Source organism: Seriola dumerili, unplaced genomic scaffold, assembly GCF_002260705.1.
Source record: "Seriola dumerili isolate Sdu_G_001 unplaced genomic scaffold, Sdu_1.0 BDQW01000321.1, whole genome shotgun sequence".
Lineage (NCBI taxonomy): Eukaryota > Metazoa > Chordata > Actinopteri > Carangiformes > Carangidae > Seriola > Seriola dumerili.
Window position 1 is genome coordinate 3,451,670 of NW_019174576.1, and position 27,689 is coordinate 3,479,358.

Consider the following 27,689-nt stretch of genomic DNA (forward strand, 5'->3'; position numbering starts at 1 on the left):
TTGATTACAATAATATAAAGGTTTCATCTTAGACTGCAGTAATACAAATATTAAATTTGATATTTGAAATTTATCTCATAGAATTATTTGTGAAAAACTTTATTAGAAGCAAAGGCAACTCCAGATTAGCCTTTAAAAACCAAAGGAGACTTTCTCAGCTGAGGCAGGTGTCTCCTCCTCTTCCTCACCGGAAACACAGGATTCATCATCCCGGAAAGGGAAATGTCAACAAAATGAGGTGGTGTTTTTGAACATTAAGCAGTAGACGACACTCTTGCATACTTGTCCTGCTTGGGAGGACTACAAGAAGAGGTCCTTGTTTGAGGTCTCAGGCTTTAAAATCTTGAAACAGTAAGTTTACGACTCAAACTGAGCACAGAGCCGCTGCCCACTGGCCAAGGTTATGTAATTTCAGAACTGAAGTGAACCGACCATGCAGCTATTCAAATGTCAGGTCCTAAAGCCGATATTCCGTCGTTTATGTTTTGACGCTGGCAAGAGGGTGAGTAAGTCGATAACTTTCACAGTGGTTAGCCCAGACCATTGTATGTGTGAACATAACACGGCCAGGAACATTAAGTGAAGTGGGAGTGTGTGTTTTTTTTTTTCAGAAGAAGCTAAAGCTAGCTAGCTGTTATTTCAACTGGAGCTCTAGCGGTAATTTGTTTTTAACGGGCAGTTTTTTTTTTCTACACGGAGAAACGAGTGATGTCGCAGATTGTAACCTTTGTCTTTATAAACTATAACGTCAGCCATTACTTTTGCATCTGCTGCGTCTTTTGCATCCATTGCCTCACCCCTTTGCGTGATAACGTTAGCTAATGTTTAATATTAATATATCCATTGGCTGGTTTTCACGTCTCGAGCTGTCAGAACTGCTGAGCTCGAGGTCACTGTCGCTGAGGCGTGGTTGTCGCGCGTGACTTTTCAGGAAATCAGCTGACAGACCTGGATTTTGGAAAGATCTGGAAAATATCTTTTTTTTTTCCTGAAGATATTTCAGAAACTATTGGTGCTTCACATAACTTTGGCATTCATTCGTCTCATTTTGTATCTAACTGTCTTCCATCCTGCTAGAGATAAAGACGTGCGTTTATTTTTCTTAAATCTTGTCTGGACACGATGACTTAAAATTTTTTGCAATTTGTCAAAGGCTGTTTTACTTATCGCCTTGATGTGAGCCCGTGGAAACAAAGATTACTGATTTGGTCTTTAGTTCTCATAGTAGGAGTCTGGAGTAATTATTTAATATTTTTTATTTGCCAGCTGCAATAGTATGTGGCTGATATTGTTTTCACCTTGAGTGTGTATGTGTGTCGCAGGAACTACCACAGAGGTGGTTTTGAGGACAGGTATTTAGACGTCTGTCTGTCTGTCTGTTGACAGATATTGTCACTGTGATAGTGTTACGAGTGTGCAAGATACAGTCATGAAACTTTACAGGTGTATAGCTGAGATTAAAATGAAGGCTGAGTTTGAAGATGAATGTTATCCCGCTCGTGAGTACCGAGTACTCATATAGTTATGCAGTAACGACTACTGAGTACTCATGGATTGAACATCAACATGTCAATGGGCCTTGTGGCTAGTGTGAACCCATTACAAGATGTCTAGATTCTTCTTGTTGCCAAATATTATGATTTCTTAATCTCTTAGAGCATCCCAGATAGTGTGCTCTGAGTTTACAGTATTTTTTAATAAAAAGTTAAATCTGGTGACTTCTTCTTTTTGGACAAGACCATGTTTTGTATCTTGACAGGACATTTTCAATGTTTGACCTTTATCTAGCCCTGGTATTGTTTTTTTTTTAAGGTGTTGGTTGTAAATCATACTGTGCATTGTTACACAAGTGAAGCTTATTATAGATTTCTCTGTTACAGTTTGTTGAACAGTGAATATCTCCTGTGTATCTCATGAAATTTTTGCTACTGCAACTTTAAGCACCCAAGGAAACCAAGCAGCTTTCCGTACTGACTGATGCTCTCCTCGTCCTTTTTAAGGTGATCCTGAGAGGCATGAATGACTTTGCAGTTCTCAACACGGGGCGGAAGATGCCCCTGCTTGGACTGGGAACTTGGAAGAGTGAGCCAGGAAAGGTAGAGGCTGCACTTTTATCTTGTTTTTAATAATAATATCTTTGATAAATTGTCCTCTTTTATGTAATTCATTTCCTAATAACAACCAGATAACATCTCTGCCTGTTCAGTTCCACCCTGTCCTTCTTCCAAATGCAGAAATATATCTGTAATGTCACACATTAAGGCTGCACATATCAACAGTTTTATATTAAGAACAGATCAAATTACTTTATGTAATGTGAAATGTATTGTTTGTACAGAATGACACCTCTTCAGTCTAGCTCTATGGTGCAGTTATGGTTTCATGACTCACAGCTTTACTGTTTTGGTTTAGTCAGACAGCTCTCAACATGTAGTCTCCAACGACAGCAGGCAGCTGTCTCCAGCAAAAAGCTCTAAAATCCCACTGTACACCATCCATTCAGCACCAAATAACAAAGGCAGAGAAAGACAAAGTCAGTGACTAACTGGTGAACAAAGTGGAGAATTTAGCAGAGCCAGATATTTCCCTTCAAGAGTTGATGGAGACCAAAACAGAGCTAAAAATAAGTTAATATTGGACCTACCCTTGCCAGGTGGACTGACGAGTTAATGCTAATGTTGCTGACTAACATGTTTACCATATCAACTTATTATACAATATTTTGATGTTGCATGTTATACTGCACCCACATGGCTGAAATATCATTTAATGCCACTGTAGATACACAGGTTTGACAGAGACCTAATTTCATTTGCCAACAAAACTTGAAAAATCTGTCATGTTTTTGTTTCTATGTTTCACCATACTTCCTCCTGTTCAAACACTGAATGTGAAAGATTGATTTACTCAGTGAACATAAGGTGTAGCAAGTTCCACACTGTAGCAGTTGATGGCCATGTCTGTAAATAATGTCTGTGTTTTCATTTTAACTGTTGTGCTATTTGACCTCCATCACAGGTGAAACAAGCAGTCATTTGGTCCTTGGAGGCTGGGTATCGCCACATTGACTGTGCAGCCATTTATGGCAATGAGGTTGAGATTGGAGAAGCCCTACAAGAGACTCTAGGCCCCGGCAAGGTAAAACAGCTTCAAGCAAATTAGAAGGTCAAAATTTCAGTAAAAATGGTCTCCGTTCCATAACACATAATGACAGTAATATGTCCATTGAGGGTGATCGATACCAGATACTGAGATCTCTGTCTTTCAGATTTCAGCTTTTACTTAATTATTTCTATTGTCTGACATATCTGTGCACCAGTCGCTGAGGCGAGAGGACGTGTTCATCACATCCAAGCTGTGGAACACCCGACATCACCCAGAAGACGTGGAGCCGGCCCTGCTGAAGACCCTGAAGGACCTGAAGCTGGAGTACCTGGACCTCTACCTCATCCACTGGCCCTATGCCTTCCAGTGAGCTCAACCCACTCTAAGGTCGAACTTGTTATCTTGAGAAAACCGCTTTTTGTTTTCTCAAGATAACAAGATAATGACAACGTAGTCATGAGAAACCATCTTTGTTATCCTGGGAGAACAAGGTCATTAAGTCATTATTCCAAGATAAAAAGATAATTAACTTCTTATTTTGAGACTTTGGGATTTTAAAAATGATTTTAGAAAGGGAAAAATTGTTAAAGTTTTGACACTACATTCATCTTCATACTATATAGACCTTAAAGTGAAACTTGCAATGGAGCCATATTTTAAGAAAATAAAAGGAAAAGAGAACTTGTTTACTTGTTTTCCACTTCAGCCTGTCCTTGGTTATTCTCTCCATTAAATGTGGCTCCCTCTTTGTATCCACCAGACGCGGAGATGTTACTTTCCCCAGAAAGGAGGATGGCACGTTGCTGTACGACGACATAGACTACAAGCTGACCTGGGCTGCCATGGAGAAGCTGGTGGGGAAGGGTCTCGTCCGATCCATCGGTCTGTCCAACTTCAACAGTCTACAGATAGATGACATCCTGTCTGTTGCCAGCATCAAACCAACTGTCCTACAGGTACAGGGACGTACAGGTATGGGTTAGGTGAGAATTTAGCTTAGTAATGTCTTAAGTCACCCTGGTATCCTTGTATTTTGTTTGGACAGGTAGAGAGCCACCCCTACCTGTCCCAGGTAGAGCTGCTGGCCCACTGTCGGGACCGGGGCCTGGTGATGACGGCCTACAGCCCTCTGGGCTCCCCTGACCGGGCCTGGAAACATCCAGATGAACCCGTTCTGCTTCAGGAGCCTGCGATAGCCTCCCTCGCAGAGAAATATAAAAAGACCCCAGCTCAGATTATTCTGAGGTGATTTCACTGTGCAGTTACTGGCAGGTGTTCTACATTTCTACCAACCAATACACTTTTCCTAACAGAGTGATTTTGAACTTAAAGACATTATATTTTTTTAATTATAAAAAGTCTTCAAATTTAAGCTCTTGAAGCAATTCTTAAATCCAGAGGTTTTCACAAGAAGCCTCCTAACCTCTTTACTAAATATCACGATAGCACTTAAAGTATACGTTTGTGTACATCAGCCAAATACTACCGCTTTTAAAAGGTTTGGTTCTAATTTAGCATTTTTAACATGATACTCTGATCGAGCAAAATAAAATAAAACCACAAACAGGATGAAAACATAACCTCCTTTGCAGAGGTAAAAAATGAGAAAACACAATCAAATACAAAAACAAGCTGCAAATTGAAGGTAATTTACAATCAGTGTCTCCATTACATTATTTGTCAGAAAGTAACGACAGGTTTATTCAATTCTCTATTTACCATATTTAGGGTTTTCTTTTTCTCCTTTTGTTTGTGTAAAAAAGTGAACATTGATGAGTAGGAGGCAATATGCACACCACTTGGTTTATCTCTTTTGTGGTCCAGGGAACCAGTGCAGAGGTGAAAAGTGTCTGTGGGGGCAGACACTTTTCACCTCTGCACTGTTTTCTTACTTCCTTTTAAAAAGATAATATTGACTGATGTAATGTTGCAAGATTTTTTAAACTCTTCACACAAACAAATGACACCTAGTTGCATGCTTTAAAAAAACTGTTTACAGCATTGTCAGGTATACTTGATTCGTAGTAACAGGGCTAAAATATGCAGTGGTAAGGTCAAGCAACTCTCCAGTAAATGTACAATTTTTAAAAAGTTTGTTCTATTTGCAGGTGGCAGACACAGAGAGGAGTGGTAACGATCCCCAAGAGTGTGACAGAGTCACGCATCAAAGAAAACATTCAGGTGACATAAAATCTTTAGTCACAGCCATTCATTTCTGTCATGAAGATTTTTATGGATGGTTTTCTTAATTGAGAATAAGCTGATTTCATTTGCTGTTGTCAGGTGTTTGACTTTACCCTTGAGGCAGAGGAAATAAAAAGCATCACTGCACTCAACAAAGGCTGGCGCTACATTGTACCAATGATTGAAGTAAGTGGGGTCTATTTCAGTTTGTATAGTTTCACTTTTTAGTATTTTTATAATATACAGGAGCCTGTGATTATCGCAGATTAAATATTGATCATCATTATCCACCAAGGTCTGAGTATGATCTTAATTGTATAGAGGTTGTAGTCTGTGATGATCTACATCATCTTTATTAGGCTTTTTATCCTGGTAATTGTTTAATGGAGAAAAATTCAATGTAAAGGATATTTTGGCATAAAATATTACCCCCAGTCTGGCTTTGAAAACCAATTTGTAGAGGTGAACCTAAATTCATTACTGAAGAGCAGAGGAAAATGTTTCAGCTTTGGTTTGGGTGTTACAGGTGGACGGGAAGCGTGTTCCCAGGGATGCAGGACATCCTCACTACCCTTTTAATGACCCCTACTGATGATTCACACTACAGCCCAAATTTGTGCCTTCAACAACCCCATCAACATCACGTTACCCTCCCAACATCACCAGTACATTTTTCTGTATCCTGGCATTGGAATTTGTCTTTAGATCATGTCAAATCCTGCACGTATCATTAGAATATTTCAAGTTACTGTTGGTGGTGAAGACTGGAAAGTCTGGTATGACTGTATACATACTGTATGTGTTATTTTTTAAATAAACATTTTGTTACTTCAGTCGGAAGTGTCTTTATTCGACCAGCTGACTCTTCATGAATGTTGGCCTGTGGAACAATGTGGGGTTTTGCAGTGTAGAAACTTTACTCAAACTATAAATGTACATCAGTCTGGATTTAAATACAGTATTGAAATGCAGATTAAGTTTGTTTTCTAGATTTGAAGTGGACATTTTCAGATTTTTTAAATACTATTTTAACCAATGCATTATAACAGAATGTCAGTCATGAAGGTGTAACATTGTTTATCACGATTTTCTAAGAATGTACAAGTGACAGCAGGGATGCTTTATATTATTTCACTAGCAAAGTGTGGGTGTGTCATTGCCTTTATGTCACACAATGAACCCATTAAAAAAATCTGATACATTCATATGTGACTATATCACATGACTTAAACTGACACAAATTAAAAAACTGAATGTATGATGTGATTTTCTGCATTATAGAGGCTCATGATCTTAGAGTGCACTTTACAGAAGAATCAGTCTCCATGGCATGTACGGTGACTGACTGACAACAAATATAATTCCATAGTAGAAAAATAGTACTTCATTATGTATAAATCTTATTAACTCATACAAGAAGAAATGGCAAATGCACATGGGAGTTCAGTATTCCAGTTCGACTGTGCATACACTGTCACACACAGTGGCAGTCTCTCATCTCCTGCAGCACCTCTTCTAAGGCTTCCTCCATTGTGAGTTTTGGAGGTCTGTGCTTGCGAATGTACTGTGGAAAGAATGATGAACGTGTGTGAGTTAACTACAGCTTTAAGAAAGCCACCTTTTAGTCTTGAATATAATACCTGACTGGTTTCAGTTCAATTTACTACTGTCTCATGACACTGACTGATCTTCCACTACAATGAGAGACCAGCTACAAACCAGTGATGACACAGTTTCCTGTGCTGAGCAAAATTTTTTAGTAAAATCTGTAAATCAGGATTATTCACAACTGAATACTAGAATGTCATTGTGTGCATCCTTAAGTAGCGTGCTTTACCTCCTTGGTGTCCTCCAAGGTGGTGTATCTGTAGTTTGGTGGTTCCAGGCCTTGCACCAGGCAGGAGTGAAGGTGTCGACTGCTCTCGATGAAGCGTCTTGTCATGGCGAGCTGCTGTTTCAGCATATCATTGAGTACAAATACAGCTGGATTGAAGCTGCTGAGAGCTGAGAAAGGGGGCACACAGAACAATAACATTTGTTTTGTACTGTTTTACTGTAACCAAAGTCTTGATGGCATGATATGAAGTCACCCTGCAAGGTTCAATTGCATTTCAACAACAGATGGTGCTACAGCACCATGATAAATGGAAATGGTCATGAGTCTGACTCATGATTTTGCATTATTCTTCTTGAACAAATCCCAGATATTCCTCAAAAAAATCATGGCTTCCATCAACAAATTGGCATTATTGTGTATCTCTACCATGTTTTTACTTTGATGTAGATCTGAACTCAGGTTCAGGTTTAAAACTATTCAACATTTTCAACCATAAATAGAACCAATTTAAAGGATTGTTTGGATCAAAGTAGATTTTCTGAGTGCTTTCAGGATTTCTAAGTGTATTTATGTTGCATCTTATTTTCTGTTTAATCCTCTGTTTAATTGGGTCCTACCTTCTACTGTTTCTGCACTGAGAGTATGAGCAGCCACAGGGGTGGGATTCATGTAGGTCATGCCCAGTGGAGGTTGAAATGAAGCCATACCTGGAGAGAAGAGAGTCACAGAGACAGACGTTGTTAAAGCCTTGGGTCATACTTACTGTATATGATACTTGTAGCACTATTACTATCAATATGTCATTGTCAAACTAATCCTGATAACTTGATGATTAATTTAAAGAAATGTGACCATGGTGGCCTCTACTACATCTTAAATACATCTTACATTTATATAACATATAGCAGACTTACCAGTTGACCATGTGTTTGCCATGGTATCAGGTTGGGTCTGTACTGCTGCCTCTTTTAAAACCTTTCTGGCTAAATCACGCCTATTCGACCTGTGACCTAAAGTCAGGCTGCCGTGTGATAGTGAGGATCTGGAGAGCCTGCTTCTGCTGAATGACTCTGATGTTTGACTGCGATCTAAGGTCCGCGAGGTTGTGTCCGAGAAAGTGCTCGAGTAATCATCTTCTGTCCTCTCACAAGATACGTCTGAATTTGAAGCCTCCTCTCTGATCTCCGACATTACGTCCAATTCATCTCCATCTCCTTGCAGGTGCTCTGAAACCTGGCTCGCACTATAATTTGGCTCTGTCCTGCTCTCACTCTCAAAGTCACTTTGGTAGTCCAGCACATCCTCCTCTTGCTGTTGTTCCTCTTCCTTCTCCTCCTCTCTCAGTCTTGGTGGCTGCTGATGTCTGATCAGGGATCCAGGAATGGGGGCGCTGTGTTTGGCTTCTCTCTGTTTATGCAGCAAAAAGAAAGCAAAAACCTCAGTCCTTCAGAGAATCCACAGAGATCCCCATCAAAAGGAAAATAGCTCAAACTTATTATAATTAATATGAGTCAGATAAGTCAGGTTTATTTATATAGCCCATTAAATCACAAATTTGCTTTTAGGGTCTTTACAGAATATGACAACATCTGTCGTTAGACCCTTGATTAAGATAAGGAAAATGTCTACAATTCAAAAATCAACAACAGTCTTAACAAATGCTTATTGGAGCTCAGGGAAACTAGTGATTTCGATGACAGTTTTCTGTAGGTTCGTCACTCTGACCATTATCTTTCACATTACACATAGTTATTGGAACCATTATTATATACATAAAAATATTCATTATATTCTTTAGTGCAGCTTTAAATTAATCTGGCTATCTTTTTAAGTCTGTCCAGTGCGTAAGTAGAAATTTTGGTCAAAATTCCAAAATTACATGAACAAGAACTAGTTAACAATTTATTTCATTACACTGCTCTGTCATTCCCCACCTCCTTTCTTGGCGTTTCCTCTGTAAATCCAAAGGTAGCAGGGACAAGATCGTCTAATGTCATCACATTTATCTTGAAGTCTGCAATAACATAAGATCACAACTGAATTTTATAAAATAACAGCATATATCCACACAACTGCCATGTGTATGACTACTAGTAATACATATTTGATATAAATTAAAAATAAAAACTGGAAAATGATGATGGCAGCTGTATCAGTGATTGACATAACATGGCTATATGTTTAAAAGTAGTACATGTCCGAATGTATTATAATGCATGCATCATTTATTCCTGAAAACAGGAATTTATGCCTAAACATTAAAAAAGGCTTGTCATAAACTTATAATACCTTGCAAAACAACTTTCTGTTAATACTTTGCAGAGGAAAGATTTATGTACCTTGTCTTCCATCTATGATGCATGAGATAAGAGTGAAGAAAAAAATGATTGATGAACAAAAGAACCATGTTACTTCTCTTGTATGCAAAACAAAATGGGGAGCTTTTTGACATCAGTAAATGATTAAAACAACAATATTGTGACACTGCTATAATTGGTATACACTGATTTTAAGTTCCACTGACTATTCCTTAACTAAGTGTGATCTGTCCTGATGAACCTGACGAACTTCTCTCACCTCCAGAAGAGGCGAAACTCATCTCACTGTGGGGATCTTCGGAGCCAGGCCCCACAGGAAAGAGCTCCTCCAGAGAGAGCACCTCACTGCGGCCTGACATAGAGGAGAGGGAACGCTGTGGACTGCCGGCCCTATGAGGAGAGTTCAGTCTCCTCGGAGGAGAGGGGGAGACACGGGGAGGAGAGGGGGATGGAGAGAGCACAGAGGGGCTGAAGTGGGCCTGAGCCTGGCCAGTGAATCGAAAAGGAGAACTACGGCGAGAGAGAGAGGCAGGGGAGCGAGGTGGTGCTTCGTTGGAGGGTGACGAAGGACAAACAGCAGCTGGAGGAGGTGTGGAGTGAACCTTCTGACTGCTTTTGCTCGATATCTGTAACAGAGGAAAGCATAGCATTGGTGCATAAATACATACACTGTAAACAACTACCATGAAAAATAAAAAAAATATTGAGTTTGTGAGTGCAGATATGCAAAAAAAGAGGAACATGGTTCAGATCACACCTAACCCCCTGGCTGTGTCCCAGTTCCATACTATACACTAACACTGAGTAGATTTTTGAATATGGAGTGTTTTCTCCTGCAACTATGACAAAATTAAATGAAATCTAAAAAGTCGGTGTACATACTAAAATAGGCTTGATTTTTGCCCCACAATCCACTGAACAAAGGCAATTGAGGAGCAATTCACAGTATTAAAATACAATGTACTGTAAATAGTGGATGGTGGTAAAACCCAAAAAACCAAACCAATAAAATTTTTTTAAAAATATTTAAAAATTCTGACTCATAATGCCATCAAAAAGCTGAAGTGACAGACAAGCATCTGCAAATGTATTGTTTCATTTCCTGTTAGTACAAAACAGTAAAGTACACTGATTTCTTGTGTACTGTGAAAATGAACATATAATACATTCTGTTCACAATTAGTATCTAGTATGGAATTGGGATACTTGGGCCTCCATAAATACATTACACTTTGCGTCACCTGAAGCATGATGGGACATGAAGTGCCAAACTCAAAACATTTACATATTTTATTTACACTAGCAACACAACCACTGACATGTGAACTGATTGCATTAACCTAACATACCCTGAAAATAACAATATATAGCGTGCCTATCTAAGACACGTGTTGTCTATGACATAAGACTGTAAATAAAAGGAGTGAAAACTAAACAAAAACAGCTCAGGGTGCAAATTTTATAAGTACCTTGTCCACTGTTCTCTTGGATGAAGGTCTCCCTGGTCTTAACAAGCTGTCGTCTGTTGAATCCCAAGAGTCTCCAAGCAGTTTCCTCATGTCCTCCTCATCACTTTCCAGACTCACGCCACTCATTACTCTCAATGACTTTATCTCCAAATCTGCTGAAGGGACTAAAGTACCAGAAGCTCTGGACCTGGACCTGACACCAACATCTGGGCCTTTTGGAGACCCAGAGGCAGCAGTGTTAGTACTGTCAAAATCTACAGTTGCCTTGTTCTTGAGGAAACGTTTTCCTGTCAGACTCTGGTCACTGTTGGTCTGTGCTGAGACTGGCATAATTGCCTCCAGGGACTTGGAAGCTTCTGGTTGTGGTGAGATTCCCCGTCTGGCCTGCTCCTGGGCCTGATGACGGCTCCGGATACGGCTCTCAATTTGAGCCAGTCTACTCATAGCAGCAGCCTGGGAGCCAAGCCGGGAAGATGACACATATCTGACCAGATGGGGGGAGAGGGACGCATAAAGAGAAAAAAATTTCCACACTGACTATTTGAACAGAAATTATTTTAGCTTGAGAAAATATTCATTATTTCCACTCATAGTCATTAATAATTCTGTTTCTTTTATATCTACAGAACCGTACCCTGGTTCAGGATTATGCTGCATTTGGCTCCTGCTGACAGGTGACTGGCTGCAGTTGGGTGCAGGTGGTGGAGCCTTCTTCAAGAATCTGCTTCCTCCACCTCCCAGAGAGCTCTGAAGTCTGAGGTCCTGCCAGAAGACAACAAGAAGAGCCACTGTGATGCTCTGATGTTCTGAGCGACACAGCATCAGGTAGGCTACAATAATTTCTAAAGTTGTTTACCTTGATAGAACCCCCCTCTCCTCCCAGACTCCTCACAGGAGCAACAGAGAGCACAGAGTCAGCTCCATTCTCAGGAGCTGAACTGGCCGAGGACAGGTCACTCAGATCTGAGTATACAGTCTGGGTATTTGGGGGAGCAGATCTGGTTTTCAGAGACCCACCCACAGCACCCTAAGGAGAAGGAGAGGAGTGACAATACAAGTTTCTGGTTTTAAAGAAACCCTAAGAGTTTGCTCTACTTGCCAATGTTGGAAAACAACATAATTACATTCAATCAAGTAGTGCTTTGATGTACTGTATATGACATTTACTTTCCACTTTGTGCTACATTATATTGTTCTTCTACTGACAGTAGACACTGACAGCCATTAGTAACTTTGTGAATTCAGATTTTACCAACAAAACATATGATCAGCTTATAAAATGTTACAGATTAAGCATATCAATTAAAAAGTAAACAGTTAAAACAACATCTATCTGCTGAAACATTCATATGCAGGGTTTATTCTGGACAGTACTGTTGGTTTTTATACTTAAGTACATTTAGGTGACAATACTTTTGCATTTTTATTGAAGTTTTATTTTGAATACAGGACCTTTAACCGTTTTATGCGATTGATTAAGGACCTCAACAATATGTTTTTGCTACTTTGCAAAACCATCTGAGTACTTCTTCCAGCACTGTTACCTAGTGTTAGTCTAGTGTTAAATGGTACAGTTAATTAATCGTGTTAAAGACTCACTGTATGTGTCCCTTGTGTGGACTCAGCGTCTCCTCTGCTGTTCTTCTTCGCGAAGAGCAGAGCCTGAGCTCGGTCCAGAGCAGAGCTTCGACCTCCTCGTTTCCACATCTTCAAACTGACGCTCTTCCCGAAAGCTGTTTGGCTAAGTGTCAACTAATACATTGTTTAGTTATTTTAACAGGAGCCAGCCAAGTTTGTTAAGTTTTCATCCTTCGTTCATGTTAGCTAGCTAGCGGCTAACTACACATAGTGTACTTGAATAAAAAGTCCGTAATATATTCTTTTGGAGACGCTTCATGACCCTCTATAGTTTAACGTAAAGTGGTGTACCAGCCTCTACCTATATACTTCCTACTTTGTAGATAGCAACTACTCTGGCGTCCCTTGTTTCCATGGAGGAGCTTCCTCCTTCTTCTTCTTCTTCTTATTCTTTCTCTTCTTCTTCTTCTTCTTCCTCCTTTTTTTTTTTTTTTTTAAATTTTGATTGGCGGTTGGCAACCAACTTGCAAGTGCATCAGCGCCACCTACCGGATTGGGGTGCGGAACATTAGATTGGCAAGAAAAAAACGACAAAAAAATAAAGTTAAATTTCTCTATCAATCGTGTTTCTTTGAGATACTTGATTAGATGACTATACATTCCCCCTAACGCATCTCCAAGGAGGTTCTCTATAGAAGAGCCTTCTTCTTCTTCTTCTTGAACATAGATGATATTTATTTTCAGAACAATAAGAAACAGTTATCTATTATTTATCTTTTTATTGGTCATATTCTTATGCCGGCTGTTTATGACACTGACATTACTTTGAAACACTTGCAACATGGGTCCTAGTCAGTTCTGCATATTTGACACCAAATTACACCTCAGGGCAAAGACAAAAATCAGCTGCTTCTCTGTGATAACCATGTTTTACAGCAGTTATTTTAAAGTGCTGTAAAAATAAATCTGAGAATGATATGTTGAGGTGAATATCAGAACTTTTTAGTTTCTTTAGTAATAACCTGCAGCCAGCTGCAGAGACATGCTCAAGTCCAGTTCTTCCTTTCTGTTTTCCATTTTTCCCGTGGTCGCTGACTGTGCCACTGCGTTTAAGTCAAACATTCCTCTGTTTTGAGGCATTCAGAATCGCCTAATGCTGTTTGCATCCTGCAGACTCAGGTGGTTCACAAAATGAGTATCTGAGTCTGCACCTATGTGTAATAACAATGATCTTATTTTATACTGTATGTACTATGCTGTCAACAATGTAAAGGAAAATGTCAGTACTGTTTGCACTTCTCTCAAAGAACTTCAGTCATTCAGGCAGTTCCATTAACATTCGTCACCTTGGCCTTGGCATAGTTCCTGTATTATTCAATGTACTGTATGTTATTATGATATTTTCTTGTGCCCTTGTGTATCCATGTATCAAAGTGCTGCCTCTACAATTACAAACAAAATCCCGCTAAATTTCATTTTAGTATCAGCAAGGACACCGCAGTCATACCCTTAACATATGAATTTGGTTGTTTTAGCTAAAGCTAACCTACAGCTGTAACCTCCAGATCAAAGCCCACAGACCTGAGCTGCTGCTTGAAAAATATAATAAATAAGAGACCTTGGATAACATCTTAAAATTAACATTCATTCATGTCTTAAAGCTTAAAATTTGTACATTCAAGTTTGAAACTTCAGTAAATTGTGAACTTGAAGAATTTGCTTGGAGGAAATTTGGGAATTTGAGGGTGCTACACCAAAACTAGGGAGTGAAGTGTAGCAGGATGCAGGTATGATTTGCATCTTTAAGATATTTTTCTCCTCTGTGACGTACTTGCTTGAAGTGATTAGTAAGTTAGGGTTAAGTGATGTGACATAAATGATCTGATGTCAAGGGAATAAATCTATGTGATTCGTTGGATGTTTTTCTGATTGAACTGACTGAAAACATCCAGCAAACAGAGAATAAATCACCTGCACAGCTCCAACAGCAGCTTTAGTGCTTGGAACTCATAAAAAATGCATTACGTAAGGTAAGAGAAAAATAAAATTCAAAGACATTTCTCAAGATACAGCAAGATAAAAGTAAAGCTAAGCATCAGGGGAAGAGGAAGAGAGAACACACAAACATGTAGTCATAACTTTAGTAACTTTGGAAAATACACATTAAGGCAAGAGGCACTTGAGCTGACAAATATTTTGCTCTAAGTACAAGCTTATGAACAGATACATGAATATTGTTAAAATGAGCTGAGAGGTCATGGCACACATGAGAATTTTTTAGCTACAACATGAGGCTATCAAAACAAACTGTTACAGGACAAGAGCGTCAGACTGACAGCTGAGATGTATCCAGACTGTCACCGCTCTTCATTTTTCACAAAGTACAGAATTGATGTATGCATATGTGACATGGTTTATCTAATTTTTGGTTGAACACAGGGAAATCAACAAGTCAACAACATTAATCCACCTATTATCATGCCAGTGGTTCCTGAACTTTATATGTCCACATTAGATGAAACACAATGACTTTTATAGCTCCATTTCAAAGACAAATGTGACCATAACAAGTTTCTTGATTAAATGCTCTTAAAAGCAGCTGTGTCACATTGTGGCTCCATTCATGGTGTCAGAGACAGCCTGTTGCCAGCATGCGCTGCTCTTGTTTTCTGCTCAATTATCTTTAAATGCAGCTTATTTTAACTGGGTAAGCTTCCTGTCAGCTTCTGTGTAGCATGAAATTCACTTGTGTGTGTTATAAAATGCTAGCCAGTTGACATGAATTAAATACTTGACTGTGCATTCAATTGTTATTGATTCTGTATTTATGTATAGCAAGACTATTTTTTCTTGTTTATGTCACACAAAGAAGACAGCTGGGGCTGATTGGAGCATGATTACTTTGTGCAGGTATCTGGTCATAAACCAAAGTTTTGGGACAAATCTTGAAAAAAATGACCTCATGATGGTGAAAAACAACAATTCACACCCAAAAGGATGTGTACCAAGTCTCATGGCATTTCATCCACTAGTAGACATCTCACTCTAAACCAAATGTGGACCTCATGGTGAAGTCAGAAGGATTCATCCTCTGTGTGATAGTGTCCAGAGGACCCCATTCCTATCCTCAGTAACCACGACGATCAAAGTCTTATAGATAAGGATACAGGGAAAGACATAATTAAGAGAGAACTGCCCAAATCCAGTTCCAGACAAAGATGACCTAGAAGTACAACAAAAGGCAAGACACACGTAACAATAGATAGGTAAGACAGGTGACTATGTTCAGGTTTAGAGTCTTCACACAGACAAGCATTATTTGGAAATGGTACAAAAAATGTGAGATGTAACCATGTGTTGCTGTGAGTTTTATACACCCTGTTAGAAAGGATTTCTTCAGGAACTGGTGTGGCAGTACTCCGGCACTACTTTTCTCCTTGATGCCTTGATGTTTTCAGTAAATACTTCTGCCAAAGACATCTGAATCTGAATCTCCTGGTGAACCCCTTCCTTCCATTCAGAAGAATTTCACACTCTGGAGACCTTGACTGAACAAAGTTTTATAAAAATCTTTCAAAATTGGTAGACTGACAGACTGACAGACTGACAGACGCTGCCATCCCTAGGCTAAAAATATTGGCAAAACAACTCTGAACTATGTTGTAAATATGGCTGCTGTAGAACAGGCTGCATGAAGATGCTCTACTTTAGAAACACTTCCAGTGGGCATCTGAAATGAGATATGATGCAACTGGAGCATGATGGAGCTGCATCCAGTGGAGATCTAGAGTTAGTATCACACTTGGGTTTGGGAGAGACAGATCAAAAGCAGAGAGGGAGATATCTTGACTTTAGTACAGGTCGAGCTCCAAAGACGCTTGAGCCTTCAATTTGCATAATGCATTCAATAGTGAAACACCCACACCTTTCATCTAAGTCCTAAATAATCCTAATTTGTAACATACATTTTCTGTTATTTGTTCTTCATCTAAAACAGTGTAAAAAGTGAGTTTGTGGCCATCAGGCTGTGGGTAAGCTCAATGCCCTCACAAATTTAGACACAGCTCTTCAGGCCACAACGTTTTTTTTCTTTGTTTTTCAGGTTTCTGAGTCTATGATGTCAATCATTACTCATCACTCAATATAGTAAAGTAATTTCTCATTCTAAAAATAACTAATGAAATTTAGTTAAACATAAAATGCAGGAACAGCAAACTCTCAAACAAACTTTTGGGGAATTGCTATGGAAATGGGCTCTAAAAAATGTATCACAACTCAGCCCTTCTCATCTATTCAAACCCGATTCAAACCATTTATTTTAAATGATCTGTATTCAATACTCTATATTTTGGACCTAGCCAACATCATTTTCCAAAGACCCGTTACTGCAGTCTTACCACCATGAAAATATTTGATTGTCAATCACAGTCTTTAAATGTTTTGTTGACTTTCCTTCAAGCTGCCTGTAATAAGGCAACAAAACAGTGGGAGCAATCAAACCAAACTCCAACAGTTTTCAATGAGAGTTTTGTGTTGTTCTGACTCTCTGCAAAAGACACGTTACAAAAGCACATTTAGAAACAAATAGTATACAAGACTCATTAAAGTATAACTTTATAACTTTTCTCAATTAATACATTTGAACTTTGAAACAATGACAGTTCCTCTTAGGATTGGTCCGATGATGTGGAATTCTACATTCAGCCCAACCTGTAGCCTTCTGAAGAAGAAGGATAGTATCGCAGAAAACAGGTAGGCAGCCAGCATAAAGGAATCAAAGTAAAAGTAACTGGTCAAAAAGTCAAATAGTCCCCATGTCTACGCTGGACCCTCAACGTTAATAGACGTCACAGTAGCCATGAAGCAACGCTGGAAAAGGCGGTCAGGATCTGGGGGCTGGTTGTCACAGTCCAGCTTCCCCCTCAGGAAGTGTTTCCTGAAACCTTGAGGACCAGCAGGTGCGCTGGCATGACTCTGCTCTGGTCCCTGTGGACTTGGTGTAGAACCTGTAAGGCAGAAAATCCACTTAGAAACTTGTGAGTAAAGAGCCTGACACACAACAAAGCAAGAACACCATCAGATGTAATGTTTTTTTTTAAAGATGTTATATGCCAGATCTTTTTTTTGAAAGCATGACTTAAACAATCAATCAATAGAAAGGTGTCACTTCTGACACTCCGATGTAGAACTAGACTTCCCCTCAGCTTTACGTAGCATTATAGCATATTTCAGCTTATTGTTTTGGGTTTCAAGCCCCCAGCTTTAATATTTTGGTTCACCCTCACCACTCTCTCCAACATCATGTCCAGACACAGCCACTAGCTGTTTTCAGCCAAAAAGCTCGACATGCCCAGCAACAAAAATCAGACCGACATGGTTAGCATCTAGCTGGTGCACATAGTGGATCATTTAGCTGCAGAAGAGCCAGATATTTCCCTCAGGGGTTGTGGAAACCAAAACAGAACTAACAGAAGTGCACCTCACACCCTGGGCAACTTCTGCAATGGAGAGAGTCCAGAGCATCCAGAGCTGTGCATGGATGTGAGTCCAACTATATCTAGTTGGTACTGCTCCACCTCCCACACCAACTCCTGCTCCTTCCTTGCCAGAGAGGTGACATTACATGTTCCTAGGACCAGTCTATGACACCAGAGATCAGCGTGCCTAGCTTGCCTGCCACCCGAGTCGCACTGCACTTACATGGCAGTCCTGATAGTTTAATAGTTTTGTCATTATTGTCAAAATAAATGAATAGGCACAAAAAAGATGGATCATCAACCATGTGAAGAGTGTTCAATATATGAGCAGTTTTAAGATAAGAAAATAACAAACTCACAAATCAGAGTAAAGTCTAGTAAGGTTCTTTCATTCACAATCTTAGGGTCAGACAGTTTATGTCACACGGTATCTCCTAAATAATTCAGTGTATTTTATTGATGTGTTAACAGAATTAGATGTAGTCAGTACCTGGTGCTCGGAGCGGCAGCCCATTGTCCAGACCTTTGGGTTTGGTGGTGATGAAGAGGTAGCAGAGGACACACACAGTGATGATGAAGGCAAGAAGAACCACAGCTGCTACAGAGAGACCCACCAGAGCTCCAAGACTAGAAGACACAGAACAAAGATGCAGAGGGAGCATCACCTTACTTATCCTCTCAGAATACTATTCAGTAGAAAGGAAATAGAGCAGATGATGCATCTATCTGCATCAGTTTGAAATGTTGGTATTGTTTAAACTTTATAAATGTGTTTCCTTTATTTATTTATTTTTATTTATCTATTTTTTTAAAAAGGAAAATTTAAACTAATTGTAAACCTGAATGTTTTGGTCCATAATGACTATTGGTCTTTTTCTTTTTTTTGAAATTTTTGTAAAAAATCTTGTTGTTCAGTGCAAATTCAGAAATATCCTAGCTTATCATAAAACAGCAATAGCTTTACATCTTGGTTTGTGTATGTGTTTAAAACAACACAATCTGTGGACGAGCGAGACTAGCTGTTTCCCCCTCAGTGGTTCCCATTCATTGATTTATTTGTGCCTGTCACAATATTGACATTGGGTGCTCTCAAGCCTTTTTTTCCACAGCCATGCCCAAAATATCAAGTTAATTAAATATCAGATATCAAGTTTCACCACTTCTGAGTTTGTAAGTACCCCTAGCAACCGCTAACCATGCTAAAAGTAATTCTGGGAGCTATAGAGCCGTACCAAGCCTATGCCCAATTACCATATCAAATCAATATAGTTTGAGTAGTTTAAACATGGATAACAAGTTGTAAGTAAGTTTTTATGCATCCTAAATGCCTGAGACAAAAAAAACTCAAAACAAGAATAACAGAACTGGAACTGAAGAATCCACTAAGATCACAACAATGAGAAAGCAGCAGATATGACAGCAAGCATCCAGCAGAGATGGGAAATCCTCAAGGAAATAGTAATGGTAATACCAAAAACAAAAAACAAAAAAAAGAAAATGGTTTAAAATCAGATTCCCTGATATTTCACTCCTAATTAAAGAGCACCCACACACTTATACTTCCTGTACTCTCAAAGGATGAAATATGCAAGATGTTAAAAATATGTTTACCATCCTTTGTTTCTGGTGTGCTTCAAATCTGCAGCAGCATGAGTGACATGTTCTGCATTCAAACCTGAAGAGTGTGTTTCAGTGGGATTCTTATTACACATAATAACAGAAAAAAAGATGCAAAAACACCAGGCATGAGCTGCCTCAAACATGGAGAAATAGAAACACAACAATCTGGATGACATATAAAGCTACAGGGAAAGTGAGGAAAGTCAAATATTGAAATTCAAAAAAAATAAGGAAGCAAATAAATGGAGGTTGATGCATGTAGAGAAACTGAATTATCATATAAAATATAGGGGAAAGTGATCTTCAATTGCTCCAGGAGCGTTCATGTAGATTCCTGCTCCCTGACATAAACAGTAGATTGTGTGCTTCTCAGGTCATACATATATATTTTCATTTTAACCTTACAGATCCTATTGCTAAAAAGTAGACCTACTGAATGTGATCTCCAGTTTTGAGCTGAACATCTGTCTGTCTGAAATCATGCCTGCTGTTGCACATCGCGCTCTGGAGATTTTATTCAGCATAATGAGAAGTTGCGAGTAGCCTTGACTCTCCACCACACATCTGACACCAATGGTTGGCATTAAAAAAAAAATCTGTGCAACACGTTAATTTCACTGCTTTTATTAGCCCCTCCTTACCTTAACCACCACATGTATCCATATTCGTAGGGGAAAAAGCTGTTGGGGTCATCACAACAGTACTTCAAGTCACTGAACCCGCAGCAGAAAAGTGCCGCGGTGTCATTGTCTGCTCTCGGACACGTGAAGCCCTCCACGTACACGTTTTCTTGGCTGTAGTAACTTTCGCAGTCCGAACCCATATCAGACGCAGACTGTCCGCACACACACAGTCGGTTGAGGTGAGGACATTAAAATCTCATCCCGTCCGTTTCCCATTGCTGCAACTTCTGATACAGGAGCTGCTGGACTGAGACTAATGCACCCCCCACCCATCTCTCTCTCTCTCTCTCTCTCTCTCTCTCTCTCTCTCTTTCTCTCTCTCTCTCACCTGAGATTCAACAAAGATCGAGAAATAATAAAATGAAGCCTGAGGTTCCTAAAACAGCTACGTTTGAAAAACTCCTGAATGTTTCCAAATGTACTGAATTACATAAAATATAAAATAATGTCTGTATGATCTAATGCAGTTTTTCTGATGCATTTGTCGCTTGTTTTCACCTCATAATTGTTCTGTTGAAGAAATCATTTTATGAAATGTGGCATTGCCAATCTTTTCTATTTTACTGCACTCCCAGGGTGTGTTTAGACAGGGTGTTACATGTTCAAATTTCATTATTTAAAGCAGTCATTAGAGGCAGTGAGACTGCACATCTGCATGAACAGATAGGAATCAGTTAACACTAACTTAGCATTCAGATACTTCACTTGTTTTTTCCACCTAAGTAAGATCATGGTGGCATACAAAGTTAATATGTGCTTGATGAAACCATAACAAGGGCTCAGCCTTCTCAATACAGAGATAAGGTAAACACATATGATTAAATAACGATGCACTGATTAAGTGAGCAGTCAGTCATAATGAAATTAATCAGGACTTACTGCAGCAGCAGTGCCTAATATAAGCCCAACTGCTTTAAGTGTCATTAAGGCTTGTTCATCAGGACAAAGTTTTAAGTATGAAATCTGCAAAGAAATGAACCATTATTAATGTATATATAGTGTGCTACGTAATGAGTTTAAATACATGTCATTATCTTATAAAGGTTAAGACGGTCTACAAACAAGGCAAAGAGAGCAACTTCCCTGGGGCCCCAGGCCTCGAGAGCCCCAAAGATACAGGTGAGTCAGCTGCTTTAGTAGTAGATAGTTTCATTTACACCAAAGAAGCACAATAGGTTTTTGAGGAAGAGGTGAGCATGCTAAGCCTAATAACAAGTTGGAAACTCAGTGGTGGTGACGCTGAAGTCATGTGACCGTGGTGTAGTTGGCTGCTGGCGGTTGTATTTAGGTGATGTTCATTTGTGAAAATCTTCCTCCTGAACACAACTTGTAAGTATCATAAACTTTTGTTTGTCACAGAGCTTCTTTTTTTTGCAATAATCAAAAAGCCAATGTAAAAATCCCATTGGCTTTTTGTTGAGGGAACCAGGGTGATGCTAACTTCCTGGTTAGCATACAAAAATAAAATAGTCCCTGCAGCGCTCTCTCATTGCATGATGTAGTGGAACTGTCTCACACAGAGGGCCTGAGTCAAAATCTATTTCTATCACCTTTAATATTGTTGTTTATTGTGTGCTCACATGTTGCATTTTTTCGAAATGGTTTATCAGATTACCACAAACTGTACTTGGTGGTTTCTGATGAAAATATAGTAGGCGCTGTACTTGATTGGAACTTAAGATGTATTACACATATACTCATAGAACTGAAGTTACGTCCAGGTAACTTATAACTCTATTTCGAGTTCTCATGTCCGGTCGCTGCGTCTACATTCATACAGAGCAGTGATTGCTGTGAACAGGAGGTCTGCAGTGTGATGCTTTTGCTAAATGTGTGTTACTGAAGAGGAGAAGACTTATGACAGTCTCTCTTCAACTACCTCCATGTTGTCCTCACTCTCAACAGTCTCCACTGTCATCAGAAAAACACAAGTGAGCAGTCACAGTTCTTGTGTACAGTGCACTGTAATGTAACACGGATTAGTGCAACTCAAGTACATATCACTAAAAGTTGCACAGCAAGGTGCAGAACTTTCTGACTTCATTGGTCTTGAGATTTATCAAGGCCCCTCTCCTTCGATTGCTCAGTTTTGCTGGGCGGTGAGCTCTAGGAAGAGTCCTGGTTGTTCCAAACTTTCTGCGATGTAATAATTATGGAGGCCACTGTACTCTTGTGAACCTTCAATGCAGCAGAAAGTTTTTGTAGCTTTTTCCAGACCCGTGCCTTGACACTCCTGTCTCTGTGCTCTGCAGGCAGGTTTCTTCCACCTCATGGCTTTGTTTTTGCTCTGATATGCACCGTCAGCTGTGACACGTTGTATAGACAGGTGTGTGCCTTTCCAAAGTGCAGTCTCAGATTTTACACAATCAGCTGATATCTGAGACGGCACTGATCTGAGTTTGTGCTCCAGTGTTTAATAACTGAACAACCCAAAGAGGAAGCTGATATTAAAGGTCAACATGTCTAACTCAAATGTAACATCCTAACTGTGACTTGTCAAATACCACATGTCCAAGCTGCGTTTTAGAACAGCATCACCTTCAGTATCACCGACATGACAAAGGTCACGCTATGCAAACAACAGTGCAGGACAGTTTAACAGTGTTGATTTTTCTGTGTGTGGCTTTTACGTTGGACGGACCTAACATTTCCTAACGAGGAAAAGAAAACAGATAGTGAGCGATCTTTCACCAAATAAAATCATTATTATTATTTTTTTATCCGATTACTGTCAAAATTTGACTTTATGATATCTGACATTCTGAGTGAAAATGTCACAAAATGAGTGACTTTTTTTTATCAAAAAGTACTTACATTACACAAAGCACAGGTGTATGTAATAAAATTAATGATCAATTTCACTTGGCTGCTTCAGTTTCAGGATCTAGGTGCAGTACACGCTGTCTCACTGTCACAGTGCCATGGCTTAAATAGAACAGACTAGACTAGACTAGACTAGACTAGAACAGAGGCCTCATTAGTGTTATTAGCGACACATGTGTCATCCTTCCATAGCGGGTCAAAATGTTTTCCATTAATAGGCTGCTGGTGATGTAAAGCTCTGAAAGGAGACATTCGGCATGAAGTCTACTTTTGCCTTTCAAACTTAAAGAACAGTGTGCAAACTTAATTGTATATTTCATTATTAAATTGATTAATTAATTGGAAATTGAACTGAATGAATTAAATGATGAAAGGGAAGGACAGAAACCTGGATACTTCAGCGCACACCTCCAGTACCAGTCTAGTTGTGAAACTACATGTGTTGGCGTAGCCAAATAAATGATGATATAAACAAACAAATCATAGTCTGTTGTTGCTTATTAGCTACTGTTCACTAATATGGTGCTTGCAGAACGGTTGTATACAAGCTATACCACACTTGATGCTGTGATCATATATACAGTATATATATGAATTTATGTTTTTACAAGTGGAGAACTCAAAATTTTTGCATGTAATAAAAAATTACTTTAAAAATTTGTTTTTCTCGACTGCCAAGACGCACTAAATGAAACTTTGATCCTCTTGATCTTCATTATCACTTTCTCAGCACAGAAGTACTCTCTTACAAATGTATTCAAATGTATTAACATGTTTTCCTTGGTTTCACACATTTTTACATCCATTTTCAAAACAGTGAGAATATAATAGAAAGATCCAAAACTCTGTAGGATGGCAGAACTAAAGAAAACATCTATTCACAGCTGAGAGAAATGAATGTGTAATTATGAATCTCTAATGCACCTGTGTGAAACTCCGTGGCACAACTCTTCACTCAGCAATCATTCCTCATTCATCCATGAAAGATGCTACCTTTGTATTGCTATTTGCAAGCATGAACCAAAGGGGCCAAAGACACGGAATGACAGGAAGAGGAGTCTAATCTAGAGGACAAAAGCTGCAAAGTCCTTGACTTTCAAATGAAATATAGGCAACAATTATTTACCTACACCAAGGAGGTTATGGTTTTAATTTTTGTTTGTTTGTCAGCAGGATTATGAGAAGGTACTGTAACAATTTGTAGCATACTTAGTGGAGGGATGGGGGATGGGCCTGGGAAGAATCATTAAATCATTAAATTTTGGTGCAGATCCAAGAATTTCTAAAAATCAATTTCCTTAACACTGCAAGATGGGGCATTTTTGGACAGTTTACTCAATTTCTCAGAAAATAATTCATGGATCTTGAAGCAAAAAACAGACATATTTATGGTTTGGAGCTCTATGAGCTTGTACAATTTGGTGCGGATCCAGATAATAATCTGGCCATTCTAAGCATGACATCAATCATGGCTTGTTCTTTAGAGAGGCTGGACAAAGGGTCCACCCCATTTCTGAGTATTTGCACTATAGCATCTATTGTCACAATTTTTCAGAATGAGAAAGTCACAATGTTACTGTGTATTTCAGCTTTACTGTACTGCCTTGTCGGCAGATCAGGCTGCTGTCGTAGATATGGTTGTGGCAAACAATGCGATCAGGCTGAATGAAATCCAGGCAGCGTACTTGCAGATCAGGGAGCATTTAGAAATATCAACATAGTGAGTTTGGTTCATATTGACTGAGTCCTCAGAGAAGCCATGTCTGAATGATTGAAACAGCTGCAAAGACTTTTTATTCCAAAGAAACTCTTGAATAATTGGAATAATTTACTTTATGAATTTGCTTTTTCCTCAGAGAATAATGGAGCTTGAAGCTGAAGGGAAACATCACATTAATGTGGACGAAGCTGCTTCAAACTCTCTAAAGTGAAGAGACATGAAAGGACCATCACTGTTACAGTTACAGGTCAACTAACATCACCATGTGTGATGCCATCTCCAATGATGTCCCTCCTGGAGGCAATGAATGCCGGTTGCCTGGCAATTGATGCAGAGGACTGCCAGGGATGGATACGCCATGCAGGGAGGTTTTTCCCCTCAGTCCACTGCAAGGGAAAACATCCAAATACAATGGTGATGAGAACCTGAGGCTTAATCATCAGGACCAAATGGACTAAATGAATCTGATGCAGTAGAATAAAACATTTTTGCTCTAGTATTTCTGGTTTAATTCTTCATCGGTTCTTTGGTGCAGAAAGAATGCAGAACAAAAGCTGTACCATACTGAATGTCTGAAGGCATAATCCTAACTGTGGCAGCCCGGGTTCGAGTCCAACCCATGGTTCTTCGCGCCACATCTCTCTCACTGACTTTCCTGTCTCTCTCTCACTCTCTCTCTCACTATTGGAATTAAGGCAACGAATATCTTAATAAGAAAGAAGTGATGAACCCGGCTGGTTGTAATTCAACACTTTTATTATTTTACACTTTTAAAGTCACAATTGGGCAACGAACAACAAGTCCCAGCCAGGTTCATCACTTATTTGTGTCCCCTGGAAACACTTCCGTTGTGTTGTGTGTATCTGCAGTGCATGTGTTGTCAAATTGATGATGTTTCCTGAATTTGCAGCGCGTTTGTGTATTTGCATGTGTTTTCTTAAGGTGCAGTGCGTTGAGCTCTCAGGGCCACCGTAGAATATATTAGTTTGACAACAGGTTGTGTTGCAGTAATACTTTCATTCTTCCATGGGACATTTCAATATCATATGTTGAAGGCAAATCAAGAATTACATCATATGAATGACCTTTGTTAAAACATTCCCAGTGATTTTAATCTCCTCCTCAACCCTTTCAAACTCGGTTTACAATCTGTGCAAGGATACTACTGAGAGTAATGCACAACAAAAATAAATAAATACAATGAAACATACAAATGTTCAATGATGGATTTTTAGTTTTAACAAAATATTTTACAGTGTGTTATTGAAACTTTGTGAAGGTTTCATTTCTTTCACCTTCCTCTTAATAGTCAAGACTTCGATGGACTGTGGCACTCAACCCCAAGTTCTGGTTCTGAAGACATAAATCCTTACAAACAGCTAAGAAATATATATCGTCTGTGCATTCGTTGGGGACTGTTTTCAGCGATGGATTAATCCACATTTGCTCTGCTGAGTCAAAATAAACTACAGTGTGTGTGTGTGTTCATAGTAATGAAGGAGTCTTACTCATGTTTTTGACAAACACAGTAGCTCTGTGGCACAGATTTAACAATATATATCAGGCCTTGGATACACAATTACTTGTTAGTCTGATCAAACAAAGGGTTAAGAAGTTATGAATATAAAATACGACCACTATCCTTCAATGAAAGAGTCCATATAGAGACATATTTTGATTACATGTACGTTAACACCTTCAACAATTTTTTGGCCTTGAATTGTATAAGTCTCAATGCATTCACATGCATTCACGTACATGGCTCCATTAGTGCTCAGCCTTTCACTGATGTCCCTGAACACCAATAGCTGTTCAGTTCCTCACAGAGATGTTTAGGAATTTACTACATTTTAATCCTATTGCACTTGCTCAGACACAGATACTAGACTACCTCCTTGTGAATGTCTTCTAAGTCACAATCACCATTTCCTACCAATTCTTAGCTCCACCGGTTCATTCTTGTCATCCAATCACAACCTGGCACGCTGGCCTTTAACCAATCAGTTGTAAGCTGTCAAACTTTAAAAAGGACTCTCTCTCTCTCTTCTGTCTTTCAGCTGTCCATGACCCACCTCCACCCCTTCACCACCTCAACCATGGATGCCTGACCATCTCCAATCAAACCATCCAATCAGAAGTTTCCCTGTCATGATGACGTTCCCATCCTCAAGCTCCATCCCTCATCACCACCACCACTGTCTAGGCTCCAGGGGAAGTTTCCTCTAATCGGAAGGACCTTAACCCTATGGATCGCTTTCCATAGTGATCCACTTCCTGCCGGACTCTAAGCACCAAAGTCTATTCCTTCTGTTCACGTTAAATTCCATTTCTCTACTAATTCAATGTTAATGTTATGATATGTTGAAAAACATATCAATTAGAATATTTTCAAGGACACTATGAGAGTACTACACAACAAGAACAGGAAATTACTTTGCCTGGAACTTAGGTTCTTTCCGATTACAAACAAGAAGTGAATTGTACCATCTGTTCCATAAACTGAAATGTCATCGTCTTTTCTGAAATGTCATTTTGTTTTTTGAAATGTCATTTTGTTTTTCTGAAATTTTTAAAGATTATATAAGTTTGATGACAAGTTTAATGACATAACACTTCTGTGGTTTTAAATTTGAATCCATTACCTATAATAGTGGAATTTTAAACTGTGGTACTTCTTCTGATTAAAGAATACGTATCCCATAACTGAGGGAACTGAAGTCTGCAGACACCAAATTATTGGCTCACTGGAGGGACGAAGATCATGTGTTACGGCATTTCAACAGTAACGCTGGTCAGCCTGATGGGGGCACCATACCTAAAGGGCAGAATTACAACATCACTGTGCTGACATTGTCAGCATCAGAGGGCATGGGCA

General features: G+C 39.2%; 3 protein-coding genes across 5 annotated transcripts; 1 reads left to right on the forward strand and 2 right to left on the reverse strand.

Annotated features, from left to right (window-relative positions):
* The first annotated feature begins 196 nt into the window (after positions 1 to 196).
* On the forward strand, positions 197 to 6,122 carry akr1a1 (aldo-keto reductase family 1 member A1). 2 transcript variants are annotated; one of them, XM_022759331.1, is made up of 9 exons: positions 197 to 351; positions 2,001 to 2,096; positions 3,019 to 3,138; positions 3,320 to 3,471; positions 3,866 to 4,061; positions 4,151 to 4,350; positions 5,214 to 5,286; positions 5,389 to 5,475; positions 5,816 to 6,122. In XM_022759331.1, exons 2-9 carry the CDS (start codon positions 2,016 to 2,018, stop codon positions 5,879 to 5,881), a joined length of 975 nt encoding a protein of 324 aa, XP_022615052.1. In that variant the 5' UTR covers positions 197 to 351; positions 2,001 to 2,015; the 3' UTR covers positions 5,882 to 6,122. The 2 variants fall into 2 exon arrangements, with proteins under 2 accessions (XP_022615052.1, XP_022615051.1); XM_022759330.1 differs by lacking the exon at positions 197 to 351 and adding an exon at positions 380 to 502.
* Positions 6,123 to 6,218: 96 nt separating this feature from the next.
* cunh19orf44 (chromosome unknown C19orf44 homolog) lies at positions 6,219 to 12,909 on the reverse strand. 2 transcript variants are annotated; one of them, XM_022759327.1, is made up of 11 exons: positions 12,513 to 12,909; positions 11,770 to 11,940; positions 11,548 to 11,675; positions 10,914 to 11,397; positions 9,704 to 10,070; positions 9,466 to 9,477; positions 9,061 to 9,140; positions 8,041 to 8,533; positions 7,744 to 7,833; positions 7,127 to 7,293; positions 6,219 to 6,853 (listed from the first exon to the last, which is right to left on the reverse strand). In XM_022759327.1, exons 1-11 carry the CDS (start codon positions 12,618 to 12,620, stop codon positions 6,764 to 6,766), a joined length of 2,190 nt encoding a protein of 729 aa, XP_022615048.1. In that variant the 5' UTR covers positions 12,621 to 12,909; the 3' UTR covers positions 6,219 to 6,763. The 2 variants fall into 2 exon arrangements, with proteins under 2 accessions (XP_022615048.1, XP_022615049.1); XM_022759328.1 differs by lacking the exon at positions 9,466 to 9,477.
* A 4,278-nt stretch (positions 12,910 to 17,187) lies between these two features.
* LOC111232030 (membrane protein FAM159A-like) lies at positions 17,188 to 20,502 on the reverse strand. The gene is made up of 3 exons (XM_022759366.1): positions 20,230 to 20,502; positions 18,459 to 18,595; positions 17,188 to 17,497 (listed from the first exon to the last, which is right to left on the reverse strand). Exons 1-3 carry the CDS (start codon positions 20,409 to 20,411, stop codon positions 17,310 to 17,312), a joined length of 507 nt encoding a protein of 168 aa, XP_022615087.1. The 5' UTR covers positions 20,412 to 20,502; the 3' UTR covers positions 17,188 to 17,309.
* Between the last annotated feature and the right edge of the window lie 7,187 nt (positions 20,503 to 27,689).